Source organism: Nothoprocta perdicaria, unplaced genomic scaffold (genome assembly GCF_003342845.1).
Source record: "Nothoprocta perdicaria isolate Ctin4 unplaced genomic scaffold, notPer1 scaffold_13, whole genome shotgun sequence".
NCBI lineage: Eukaryota > Metazoa > Chordata > Aves > Tinamiformes > Tinamidae > Nothoprocta > Nothoprocta perdicaria.
Window position 1 is genome coordinate 2,560,794 of NW_020454427.1, and position 13,074 is coordinate 2,573,867.

At 45.8% G+C, this 13,074-nt stretch overlaps 1 protein-coding gene across 1 annotated transcript in view; it reads right to left on the minus strand.

Moving 5' to 3' along the window:
- CHIC2 (cysteine rich hydrophobic domain 2) overlaps nucleotides 1-2,884 on the minus strand; it is a 24,681-nt gene extending 21,797 nt beyond the window's left edge. Inside the window, exon 1 of the mRNA XM_026033632.1 lies at nucleotides 2,876-2,884. Within this exon, the coding sequence (XP_025889417.1) occupies nucleotides 2,876-2,884 (9 nt within the window). The remainder of the gene's footprint in view (nucleotides 1-2,875) is intronic.
- Nucleotides 2,885-13,074: the final 10,190 nt, after the last annotated feature.

Below are 13,074 nucleotides of genomic sequence, written 5' to 3' on the forward strand. Positions count from 1 at the left end.
TTGGGCGGCCGCGGTGTCTCCCTCTGCGGTGTCCGCTGATACGTGGCCCTTGGCGGTGCTTGGGCGAGGAGCAGGGTGGCTCTTTTAGCCACATGTTTTCTTTCCTTTGCTCCGTAGCCATTTGGGGGCTTTCCTGGCGGGGAATCAAAGCAGGGTCAGGGATTACTCCTGCCTGAGGGGTTGCCCTGTGTCACTGAGTGCTCTGAGGCATCCTGCTGAACCGTGAGGGGTGTGAGGGAAGTGGCTGAGCTGAGCAAGGGCTGGTGCCAAACCAGGCTGTGTGTCCGACTCTGCCAGCCCACACGCAGCCTCTCCTGGTGTCCAGGGAAAACACCGTATCCAGACCTTTGTTTGCACAGGGAGCAAAACGGAAAAACAGTGCACTAATTCCAGAGGAAGAGGCATGTCCCTTTTGGAGCCGTAAATGTAAAAACAAAACCGAGCACAACTCTTGTTTTCCCTCTGCAGCTTTGGTATTCATCACAGCTGCAAGCTAATGCAGAGGCTGGAAAGCGGACAGCCGAGCAAGGCAGTGCGGATGTGGGGTTTGGCTGTAGAGTCGCACCATTTTATAAAGGTGGAAGGGCATTTTTGTGTGAGCAAACTCATACTCCAAAAAACAAACTCACTGTCACCTTCTTGCCAAGGTATTTAGGCTTTATGCATTGATACAGCACAGATGGGGGTTGGAAAAGTTCAAAAGAAAACCTCTTTGAAGGTGAACCTGCTTCACATGACTGTTTGGTTGTTTATGTGAATAAACTTCCTCAGCTCTGATGACACTCTGAAAAAGGCAACACCTTTTACTGTCACTCTGGAAAACTAAGTATTTGCATGTCATGACCTACTTGTAACAGGCTTCATTTCCTAAAAAAAAAAGCAATAAATAACATTCTACAGAACGCTAAATTCCCCTGAGTAAGAGTTTGCCTTCATAATAGTATGCTTACTCTTTTCGTTTTCCTGCCTGATTGCTATTTTTGCATGTATGTCTCTCACACAGAAATTTGTGTTTGTGGGACGAATGACTCATTGCTTCTGCCTAGCCAGCCTGAGACTGAGAAAATGGACCAAACTGAATACTGACAAACCCACTGATTTCCTTAAAGCTTTGCCTCTGTGTGCTGGTTTGCTCTAGCTATGAAAATGAGGGATTCACGGGAGCAGCAAGACTATGAGGGCTGTTGCTTCTGTCCTGAGGACTAGCACCTGCTTCGGACACTTTGAGTCTTGCCTAAGGCTGCTCTTTGGGAATGGTTCGTGCGTTAGGATTTCCATGTGTGCGTGAGAACTTGAGAGAAATGTAGTTGCTAAAGAATGGCCAAAGAAGAATTAGCAAAATTTTGACTGGTTCTGTGAGCTGTGGCGTGATATTTAAACTCGATGAAATCCAGGACAGTCCCTATAGTAGGGGACTATAGTAGGGGACTATAGGGACATCTAGGCCTGATGCCTAGGCAATTAGGACTTCTTTCTTGACTAGATACTACTGCGATACATTTATTAGTAAAAAATGAACTTCCTGTCATTCAGGTAAATAGTATCTGAGTCCTCCATTACTGTTAATCATGGATAATTCTGCTAAAGAGGTCTTTGATAATCATGGATAATTCTGCTAAAGAGGTCTTTGATACAAGTTTATCCTAATTTTCACCTATACAGAAAGAAAACAACAGATTAAATATATATATATAAAATGTTTAACAGAAACATTAGAAACAAAACTATGCATCGAAATTGCTTTCCCAGTGAGCACCCCACAAGCTCTGTGTATTTTGCATCCTTACTTTTTCTCATTGTATCACCCATCTTTCTTTAAACAGAGGCCTGCTGTTGTTTATTTACTATGTTAGACTCTAAGTACATCGAGCCAGGATCTCTACTCTTCCTTATTTGTGCCTTCACAGTGGTCTGTATTCCAGAGAATAGCTGTTGAGTGAGGATCATTTCTTCCTCTGCCTACTTTGGAGGATGCAGAGAGGGAAGTGGATTTTGGAGGCACATGCAAGTAAATTAGCTACATTCTGAGTTATTCCAAGGCCTGTTCTGTAAAATGATTTCTTGTCAAAACAGTTCTACTTCATTAGTAACCACCGAAGTTGTATTGCTATTATTGTAAACTTTTCCTGTCTTTCCCTTTCCACTTCTATCTCATACGTTAGTGAAAGGAAGTTGTTGGGAGTGCAAGACATCAGCCTCCCTTTCTTGATATTGCCGTGTGGTTTCTCAGGCTGAAGTTACACAGCACTGCCTGGCAGCACCGGGTCAGAGGCCTTGCCGGTAGCTTGGAAGGGGTGGCTTTGCCTGGAGAGCATAAGCTGGGTCCCTGAAGTGATGCCCAGGCTCAGCCCTCCTGTTTGAGGTCTGAGAACCCGGCGTCCAGTTTGAGATGCCCATGATGCTGCAACACACTTTGTGTTCTGTAGCCCTTGCTATGCCCACAGCACTGTCACTAACTTGGGTTGCAGTTGTGAGCACGTGGTGCTTCTCCATGCCAGACCTCTGGGACAGGCACTGAAAATTAGCAACTCCCTTTGAAAAATGCAGTTTCAGCAGTGTTACTATCACCTTGCATGCTTAGATTCCCATTTTTCAGGCACAGTTACCTGCTCTGACCCCCGAGATCCCTCTTTTCCCCAAATCTGTGTCTCATTTGCCATGCACTGTCAATACTGGCCATACCAGACACCGCCTGGGTTGCTGTGACAGCAGCAAGTCACCCACCTATTCCGTGCAGCGAGTGTCCCGACTTGTGCCGTGGGAGATGAGGATAATCCTACCACTGGCCTCACCTATCTGACTCATGAGGATGTTGCAAGCAGCCACTTATCTCCACTCCTGACACCTCCTTGGCGTGCACAGCACTGCAACTCACCTGAGTCATCCTTATGACACCTGCCTGGAGCCACTCCAAAAGAAATATGGAGTTGCCTTTCACATCACAGGGGTAGCCACTTGAGCCTGTGTTGATGCCTACCCCAGATGCTGAGCCCTCTCCTATTTACAGTGCCCTGTCTTTTCCTTGGGAAGAATATAAGCCACATCAGTCTTGCAGTCACTGTATACTTCTTTCTCTCATTTCTGTATCCTTCCTCTCTCTCTCTCTCTCTCTCTCTTTTTCGCTCTCTTTTCTGATCATTTCCTCTCTCTTTGGCTTGTTTATTCCTGTATTTCCCATTAGTAATTAGTATGTTGGACCTCTAAAGAAAGCTGTTTCACTCAACGGGGCATCAAAGAACGAGCAGCTGGTGTAGGAGTAACCTGTTCTTTGAATGCCTGCTACCACTACACAGCAAAGCAAAGCTGGCAAGAACAGCTTCTCTTTTTACTTTCCTGATTAAGAAGAGAGGGAGTAGAAGGGAAAATGAGAGTGCTTGATAATAGCAAGGGAAAAGGGAAAGCAGGGGAGGGAAGGCAGATAAAGAAGGCAGAGCGAGCAACACAGGAAGACGAGACTATGACTTCCTTTCATTCACACCGCTGAGGAAGTCTAGCAAAGCTATGGGACACAAGCAAACTCCAGGATACTCACATCAGACCATGATTACTTTTCCTCAACGTCCTATCCCACCAGACCCCTGACACATTGCCTCTTCTCTGGGCTGCCCTTCTGTCCCACTTCATTTCCCCATTGCTCTCCTAAGCCTGTTGAAATGCTACTGATAACTTAAATACTCTTGCTCATAGTGCCAGTCATGCTTTGCCTTTGACTTTCATTGAAACAAAGCAAAAACATAAGGGAGAGGTTCCAGTAAAGGTAGTATAGAAAGTGGAAAATGCAGAGTTGGGAAGGGAAAAGTAGATATAAAAGAACTTACTGTTAGAACTAGGGGATTGCACTAGTTTGTCTAGTTTATATTGGGGAGTCTCTGCAGATGAACTGGTTATTTTGCAGAAAGCTCTGTGAAACTACAGGTAAACTGTCAAAATGTTTCTATGTGAACAGAAAAGGGAAAAATGTTCTCACTGTGGAGACCTAACTCCAAACCACTAAAATCAGTCAAAATGTCACTATCTTTACAATGCAGGAGTGCTCTATTAGAGTAAAAAAAAAATGATGAACAGCTCCACTTGACCATGTGTTTATAATTTCCTCTTCTTATCTCCTGTCGAGGAATTTATATAAAGAGTAAAGCAGATACTTCCTTTTCAAAAATTCTTTAACATATAGTAAAATACAGTGTAGGGTAGGCTTCTTGTCATTTAAAGTCTGTTACAAGTGGACGGGTGCAGTTGGTTGTTGCTGCTCTTTCAAGGACCATACAACAACACATTTCTGAGGCTAGAATCTTCCAAGTTCAGAAAGAAATTGCAATACACTAGACTTAAAGATCTGCATGGTTTCCACATAGCCTAAAGTCAACATGAACTCTTGATGTTTTAAACATATCACTGCCTTCAGTAGGGCTCTTGCTATAGAGTGAGTGAGTGGTCACCTCTTCCTGTGTCATCTCTTCCTGTTAATGCAGCAGAATCTTTGCTGCTTTTCTTCTTTTCTGCACTCACAGCTGTTAAACAGAAACACACACACCAAAGAGCCATTGGTCATTTTRGGTGAGGCAGATGTAGCCCTGAAACCCATGGGGTCTCCACAGTGTAAGTACAAAGTACACTAAAAACAAGCATACGGGAGTCATATAAACATGGCAACACAACAAGTGTTGTCCTGGCTTTTAAGACATTCTTAGGAAATGTGCAATATCAAATCGGCCTTCAGAAGTTCACCTTTAAGGACAGTGACTGCTGGAAATGCTGAAAGCAACTCCCAAGAGGTACTGTGGGCTGAATTCCCTGTGGTACCTGCTGGAGGTAGAGGTGTTTTTATTGGAGTAAAATTGTAATAGGCTCCTGTCCTAGAAAACAAGCAAACAAAACCCAAATCCAAGGCTATGCTAGCTGCTGTTGAAGCAGAGAATGAACCTCCTATGAACATCAGCATGAATTTTACTTTAATGAATTTATTTTTATTTGTTTCTCTGTTTTTACTTCCTTTGGTACCTCAACTGATGGTACATATTTATTTTGAGGATGGGTTTTTTTTTTTTCTGATAGATATGACTGAATCTCTAAGATTTTTACTCACCAGCTCATACAAACAATGAGTGAGTAAGGTGAATATTGATGATCACTACTGCAACTGAACTACAAATTTGGGGTTTTTTTTGTTAAAGCCGGGATAACTGCAGCAACTTTTATATAAAGAAAGTGTTAAAAATGAAATTAATAATCTGTTGTTAAAATGCTCTTGTATGAGCTATTTTAGGCAAATTAGATGGTGCATATGTCCATCTTTGCTTGAAAACACAGAATGTCAAAGTTTTTAACCTGATTAGAGGCAAGTGCTCTGTACTATGTCACCCACATCTATCCAATCTGTCAGAAAACTAAAGCTATATATTCCTTTAGGATTGAGAACATAATTCTTTGGCCGTCAGATTACTCTGACAAATTACTTTATAATTACTTCCTCATTAATTACTGTGACAAATGTTGATCTAAAGAGAATAGGGAAAGATGACTTTCATTTAAAAGTCTCAGAATATGAGCAACTAAGATATCCCCTGGACTCCTTTAACTTTCATTAATATTTGAGCATGTTAACAAACCTATGGCATGCAAGCTAAAAGGGATTTCTACTATGCTGTTTAAAGAGTTTAACATATATTGGAATTCGATTTCATTCTGAAACTTCCTTAAATTAAAAGTTCTCTCCTGTGCTTCCAAGGAAACCCTTTTCTCTCTGTTTATGCAAGGCTTGAGTGATCATTGGTTTCACAGCACAGAAAAGTAGATGCTCCTATTCTGTGAAGTTGTTTTGAAATTTGGCAAAAATGCTTACAGTAGAATACATTACATTTTGGAATACCATGCCCTCCAGGAAATTAAAGAATGACTAACAGTTCCAACATCTCTGGTGAAATATGAGAGATGGGAATCATTTGCAAATTGAAGAAAGATTTACCTTTCTTTGAAAGCAAAATATAATAAATGTGTTTCTTCAGGATAATTTTTTTGCTTTGAGTTCATTTTTGACTGTTGGTGGGCCTGAGTATCAGGCCTGATATCTATGCATTTTCCCATCACCATATGAATGATACTGTTTGCTGAAGAGCAGCAGAGTGCACATGTGATTCAAAAGTGCTTTGTGGTCACATTTATATATCTTGGTTTTGCTTGGCAAGATATGGAGTTATTTTCTGTCTCTGAAGTAAGAGTTCTAGCTTGCAGTAAAGAATAAATTAGCTTGGATAACTGATCTGCTGTATACAACACTRGACAGCTTCTACCAGGATCAATCTGAGAGCAAGAGAAAAACTTGTATAAAGTCTTACCCACAAAGAACTGGGGAAGCTGCACTAGGTTTCCTTTSCCCTAGCAGTTATTATAGCACTTTCAGTCATATTCAGCAGACTTTTGCAGTTCTGAAAGATCCTTTATGAAGCACTGTTAACCAGTGCAAGAGACAGGAGACATTGGTTCTTACCCCAGGTTTGCCACTGTCTTTCTCTAGGATCTTGGACCAAACTGATCTTTTGAATCTGTGCACTTTCCTCACATGGAGTGAGTTACTGGCAACACTCTCATTGACTGGAAAGCTCCCAGGATTTTTCTGACTGGGAAAATGGGAAACCTTGACACACAAATGTTGTTTCCATGTGTGCATCTAGGAAGTGTGTTCAAGGCTTTTACTTCTATTTCTTTGGTACCCTTGAAAGACCTTTTGTAGTTCTGGAGAATGAGCTGACCCCTTTTGTTCCTCTAGCCTGAAAAAGGTCGTATTTTGTTTAACTAACCTTTGAAAACATCAGGCCAAATTCTACTCCCACTACATCATTCAGAATAGATCCTGAGTAGCTGTGACTTACAGATGTGTGCTTGAGAAAAGTATTTTACCCAAACTCTTCCATGTTCTGAAGCGTAACGAGACCATGCCTCAGTATGCCAGAAGATGCAGACAATTATATCTCCTACACATTGTAGCATTAGTTKTATTCTAGACATATTGGTGCTTCAAGGTCCCTCTAGTTCTTTATCTGAACTGCAGTGTAGGAGAGAAAACCYGCAATGCTACACATAGCCTGAGCTATGGAGAGCTTCATGGATCTTTCTGTGTTTTTTTTTWAAGGAACAAAGGGTAGAGACAGAAGTTTTGAAAGTATATTAGTTATAAATTATAAAAGACCATGGAAAACTTTTTTGATAGTATTTTTTATAAAATCACATTTGTGTTTATTTTGGTATACTATCATCATATACATCTTTGAAAAGTAACTTTCTTCATAACAAAGCAAGAAGCTGACTGCTCCTGGAGTGCATTTCATTGAGATTTTGCCTGCTGATACCTGTCTGCTTAGCTCTGTTATTTCAGTACTTACATTTACGTCAAAATACGTATTTAATAGTTGGAATATGTCCTAACTCCAATAAAAGAAAAAAAAAAAATCGATCTGTTCTGGTGCTGCTGATGTTCTTTAGATGGAAGAGCTCCTCATTCTCATGGAAGGAGTCTTGTCTTCTCCTCGCCTTCATTGCTGGAGTAGATAAGCTGGTCTTTGAGTCTTCTGTTCTCATKAGGGTCCATGTTCCTTTCATACTAAGTGCCCTTCACTGGATCTGTTCCAACTTAGTCTTTTCTGATTATGGACATCCAAGGTCATATACTGGCCCAGGTGAGATTTCCCCATGAACTGTGGCATTAGGATTTCCTTCTCCTTAGTGGAAACACCTTGCTTGTTCCCCCCAAGGCAGTAGTTATCCCTGTCCTGACCATTCACCCTGATCTTTCATAAACACGGACTAATCCACCCAGGGGGCTCAGTCRCATTTTCAGCCGTTGAGTGTAGCCTGGGCTCTACCGTTGCACTTCTGTTACTCCTCTATTCAGGGAATCCACTTCTGCTGGTATGGTTCTCCAGACTCTGCCGATACTGACTTTTCCTCCTTGGTTATGCCAAGAAAATAAGTTAAATTAASTAAGTCAACTGCATCTGTGATTAATCTTTAAGGAACTTCATCCAGTATTACCGTCTGCTTCCTGTCTCGTCAAGAGAAGTGTCATCTCTGCTTTAAGAAGTTCATTCATCACTTTGTACTACCTAGACAATCCCTGTATCCATGTATTTGATCAATGAAAAAAAGAAAAAAAGAATAACCGTTTTAACTGTTTAGATTAAATGGTGCAAACTAAAGTTAATATAATATTCAGATGAAATTCAAGCAGCTTCTGTAAAGAAATAATTATTTATTTAATGAAAWGTGTTTGATAACTTCCTTGTTTTTCTCCCAAGCCATGTGTATCATGCATCCGTGTTTATCTGTATGGGATTTCCTCTGTAAAGCAGTATTTCTCCTGGAAGCCAATTCAAAACACTGTTTTTTTGGTCACTGCCAAACAGATTGCTTCAAACTCACCTCAACTTACAAGGATGGAAATGCATGTGGATGAAGTTTCAAGGAGGGAAATGAAATATAAGTAAGTACCAGAATCTATAGGTAGCATTTTGAATCCCTGAGTTCCCTGAGCTTGGAGTTTCAGCTTCGCCCTATGCTATAAACTGCGGCTGTTGCAGAGGTTCCGCTTGATTCTCTTTATTCTCTTTAAAGTTAGGCCAGCACAACTTTCCCTCAGATGTGTCATCTRCCAGCAGTGGTAGCTGCAGAGCTCTAAAGTCCAAAAAAAAAAAAAAATAATCTTTGCACCCAGACACTGAATCCATCAGTGAGCTAACGCTCTTTTCAAGGTAGTTGAGGAGGACGAAAACAAGGACCTGGGCACGTGTGTTCTAAGCACAGATCTGAGTCACTCCGGGAGAACCTTGCAAAACAAATAGTGATTATTCGAATAAGAAGCAATGGCAGAGTAAGTAAGGGCTGCTGTTCTGTGAGTGGCGAGATAAGAGCTTAAATCATCGGTGACAACCCATGATGGAGTAAGGGCATGGAGAGGAAGCGTACGTCGGAGGCTGCTGATGAGGAGCCTGTTTTGAAGCAGCAACTCAAACGTCAGTGATCGCGGAACAACCTTGGGGGCTCTCACGGATGCTCCAGTAAACCCAAGTGCAAAGAAATGGGTGAAAACTAAAAAAAAAAAAAAAAAAAAAAAAGTGTAGCAGGAGCGTTTCTCCCGGGGTCGGGCCCGGTGAGGGAGGAGGCCGGCGTTGTCGTTCCCAGCAGGAGCGGAGCGGGAAGGGGCTGCCGGCCGCGGTGGCCGCAGCGCCCGCGCTGTCCCGCCGCGCGAGAAGCGGCGCGGGCGGCTCCGCGCTCGGCCTCTCCTCGTGCCCCGCGGCCCCTGCCCCTCGGGGGGTCCCTGAACCCCGCAGGGTGTCGCATCCTGGTCGGGGAGCGCGGGGGCTCCTCGGCGCGGCCCCGGCGCCCGCTGCACGAGCCTCTGCAAGCCTCACAAAGCGCGTTGCGCCCCGAGATTGTCCCTTTGGACACATCCACAACGCCTGGGCTCATGTTTGGAAGTTAAATGGACAGCGAGGTTGTTGAAACTCCCACGCTTTAAACTAGTGCAGACACTAGGCGCGTTCGCCTGTTATTTCCATACGTGGGACAGGCAGGGGCGGAGGGAAGGGGCAGCCCGGGAAGGGGAGGGGGGACCGTCCCCTGGTTTAATCCGTCCTCAGGGCCGGGGGGAGCAGCCTAGCCCGAAGTTTTCCTCTTTTTTTCTGTTCCTCACTTTATTCTTTGGCAGGTTTAAAATTAGAGCTGGCTGCAAAGCGTGTTGCGCCTTGGGTAGGTAGCTTGTGTCTCGAAGTGACTGGCAACGTTGCAGCTCCATGAAATCAAAATTTATGATTATTCAAATGTTGGGGACTGTGAAAAGAGAGGAAGAAAGAGAGAAAATTAATATTGCAGCTGTTCTTCTGATTAATGAGAGATAATTGCTCATGAAAAGTCACCCCTGTGGCATTTTGTTGTCTCCTGGATCTTTGTTCTTTTCCACTATTATTGAGGACTTTCTTGAAGACTAAGCGGTTCTTTTCAATTTTTGGTATTCAGAAAGTGTTGCTTGGTTACAGATAAAGGAGAAATCTCGGGCTATATTGGGTAAGATGTGCCACAGACAGCAATATCACAATGCCACGCTCAGAAAAGGATGGATACAAGTTAACGATGCGCTTTCAATAAAACATTAATAGACTTGTTCACGCTTTTATAGTGACCTCATTAACGGGAGCTGGGGGCACGTCCTGTCCCTCGCTTGCGCTCGCTTTACAAAACGCGCCCCCGGCACCACTGTGCGCTCGGGGAACTAACACGAACGCAACGCTGCTTMGCGAGAAAACGCGCTTAGGGCCGTCCGTGGGCACCGTTTTCGGCGGAGGCGGCGTTTTCGGCGTTCCCGCGGAGCGGGYGGATGGCGCGGGGCAGCCCGTGCGGAGGCGGCCGCCGTCCCCGAGCGGGCTCCGCTTTCCCCTTGGAGGGGCTGGGGGCAGGGGAGGGAAAGGGCCGCTTTTGTCGCCTAAGCCGTGAATCTCTTCTACATAAAGGTGTTAGAGACATCTGGAAGAAAAGAGGAACCAGCACCCAGTCCTGCGCTCCGCAGAGCGGGGGAGCGGCTCTGATGTTCTTTTTGAACCGCTCCACTTTGAAAAGGGGGCAATTTCGTTACATTCTCATTTGTTACACTGTCTTGAACTAAAGGCAGACAAAGCTATACTCTGTCACCCCGAGCAGAATGAAGGGAATCAAAGGATTTTCCCTTAAAAGGACTAATTTTCTCCTTGAATTATGAAAGTAATGGCTAGGTAACAGCCTGTGCTCTGTACCCAACTGCTTAATACCTTCTAAATCCTTCCACGTGGCTCTCCCAGTCGTAGCAATTAGAGCTCATTATAGGCTCATAAGAGCTCTCATTTCGGGGATTACTTAATGGACAATGAAATTTTATCGGACAGAATTATTGAAAAATAAAATTGTAACGAGGCCGATGTGATGTGGGCGCACGCCTTGCATCATTCCGCCTGGTTTGGGATATCTTTGCTTTCAAATCACTTCTTTTCTTGCTCTTGCTTTCATTTTTTTYCCCTCCTCCTCTCTCTTTTAGGACTGCGCTCCGTTTATTATTACAATTACACTTTGCAATTTTGATCCGATTCCTGCTCTGCCTGACTTGCCGTAGGACAGCCAGATCCTCTCCATCACTGCAGACAAGAGCTTGTTCTACTGGAGGCGGCGGCTCCTCCTTTTCCAGAGTAGCCCCCTCATAAAATATATACATATATGTTATAAATATATATAAATATATATTTATTTATGTTATATATAGAGAGAGAGAGAGAGAGAGAGAGAAAGATGGAAAACTAAGACGAATCCAAGTCTGCTCCGGATGAACGGGTGGTGGCCGGCGGGGTTCTGGGCACAATCTCATTGTGCCGCAGTTGGGACGGCCTCGTCCCGGGTGGCCTGGGTGTCAGGGCCCCTTCCCTGGCAGCCTYCGCTCCCCGCGCGGGTCCCCGCGCCCATCCCGGCCGCCTCGGGGCTGGGGCAACGCGCCGGCCCCAGCAGCGGTTTGGGGGAAAGTAGGTGAGGTCGGAGCTGACCCGCCTAAACCCCGCGGGTCCCTAATTGTTGTCACAAGACGCGGGATTAGCGCATTGCTGGAATAGCTGTCTGTTTACACTGCGAAGCCCCGCCGGCCGGTAAACACTTTCTAATTGAATTCTAATCACATTCAAATAGCTCCATAACCAGCCTCAGCTGCAATTCATAAAACTTTAATTGCCATCCATAAATCCTCGCCTCGCCGGGCGCGGAGTGTCCCTCAGGTCCGGGCGGCCCCTGCCCCAGGCGGGACATTCATTCAGCGGGGCTGAAATCGCCCGTCGAGGGCTGCGGGGATGAGAAGGAAGCAGCGTCTTGCTCGGGAGACGGGACGAGCAGCAACTTTTTCATGTTATTTATCCATTTTTAAACGACGGGGCTTTCGATGCGCCCGGTGACTTCTCCGTGTCCCTGGCCGGCCCAAGCGCGCGGTGACGGCCTTTGAACGCGTTATTAAGGCAACCGATTCCGTTCCCAGCCTTTCCACAGCCCCCGGTAATGAAGCGTATTCTGTGCTTTCTGCTTTAGAGCACAATTTCCCTTTCCCGAGTCGAGGGGAATTGGATAAGCGGCCGTTTTTCGACGCCGCTTCACATCTGCCAAACAAGAATGCAATCGCCCTTCTATTAACGATAAGTCTCTTCTTAAACTCCCATAAAACAGGTCATTGGAAAATCGTATAATATGCTGCAAATACCTTGGCTTTTTAATGCAATCTGAAATGCTCGGGAGCCACCGAGCGCATTTAGCTGTTTATCCAATTTCACTTTGAGTGATTGCTTCAGCAAACTTGGTGGAGATCAAAGAGTCCTCCCCTGACATGGTCGCCTTTCATTAGCCCCGCGCGGGCGGGGAAGTTCCCTTGGGAGCCTTCCGTCCCGATACCGCCGGGCTGCGAAGTGTCCGGATAGCTGGAGGTTTTGGGCGTTGAAGTAATCGCCAATTTGGCGAGATGCTCGGGAAGGGGAAGGGAGGCAGACGGAGGCTGCCTGGCCCGGGGGGGACTGCGCTGTCCGCGCATCACCTGCCCGCTGCGCAGCCGGGGAACAGCAGCGCGGTCCGGGGGGGGATCCCCGCACACCCCCCGGCAGAGACGCCCTCGGGCGGGTTTTGAGCCCCGCGGCTCTGCTGACAGGGGGATGGATGTGCCCGAGATGCTGCCGGGGGCGGCTGCCCCTCCCCGGCTGCGGAGATTTGGCCGGGGCGGGGGCTGAAGGCTACGGGCGGGCAGGGGCTGCCCTCCCCTCCACYCCACTCCCGCCGCCCCCCGTTTTGCCGCTCCCGCCGCTCGGGAAGCCGAGGAGATTTAGAACTGCGAGGCTTTCAGCTATCACGTGTTTAAATAGTTGATATAAAACCCYGGCGCAGGGGAGCCAGGCGGGGGGACTTTAAGACCAGCCCTCTCCGGGGACCCTTTTGTTCGCCTCTCAAACATAAGCACCTTCTCGCCTCGCCAGGGCTGCAGTGGCGACTTGGCCGCGACGGGACCGCAGCAGAGGCGGCGGCGGCGGGCAGCGCTGCGCA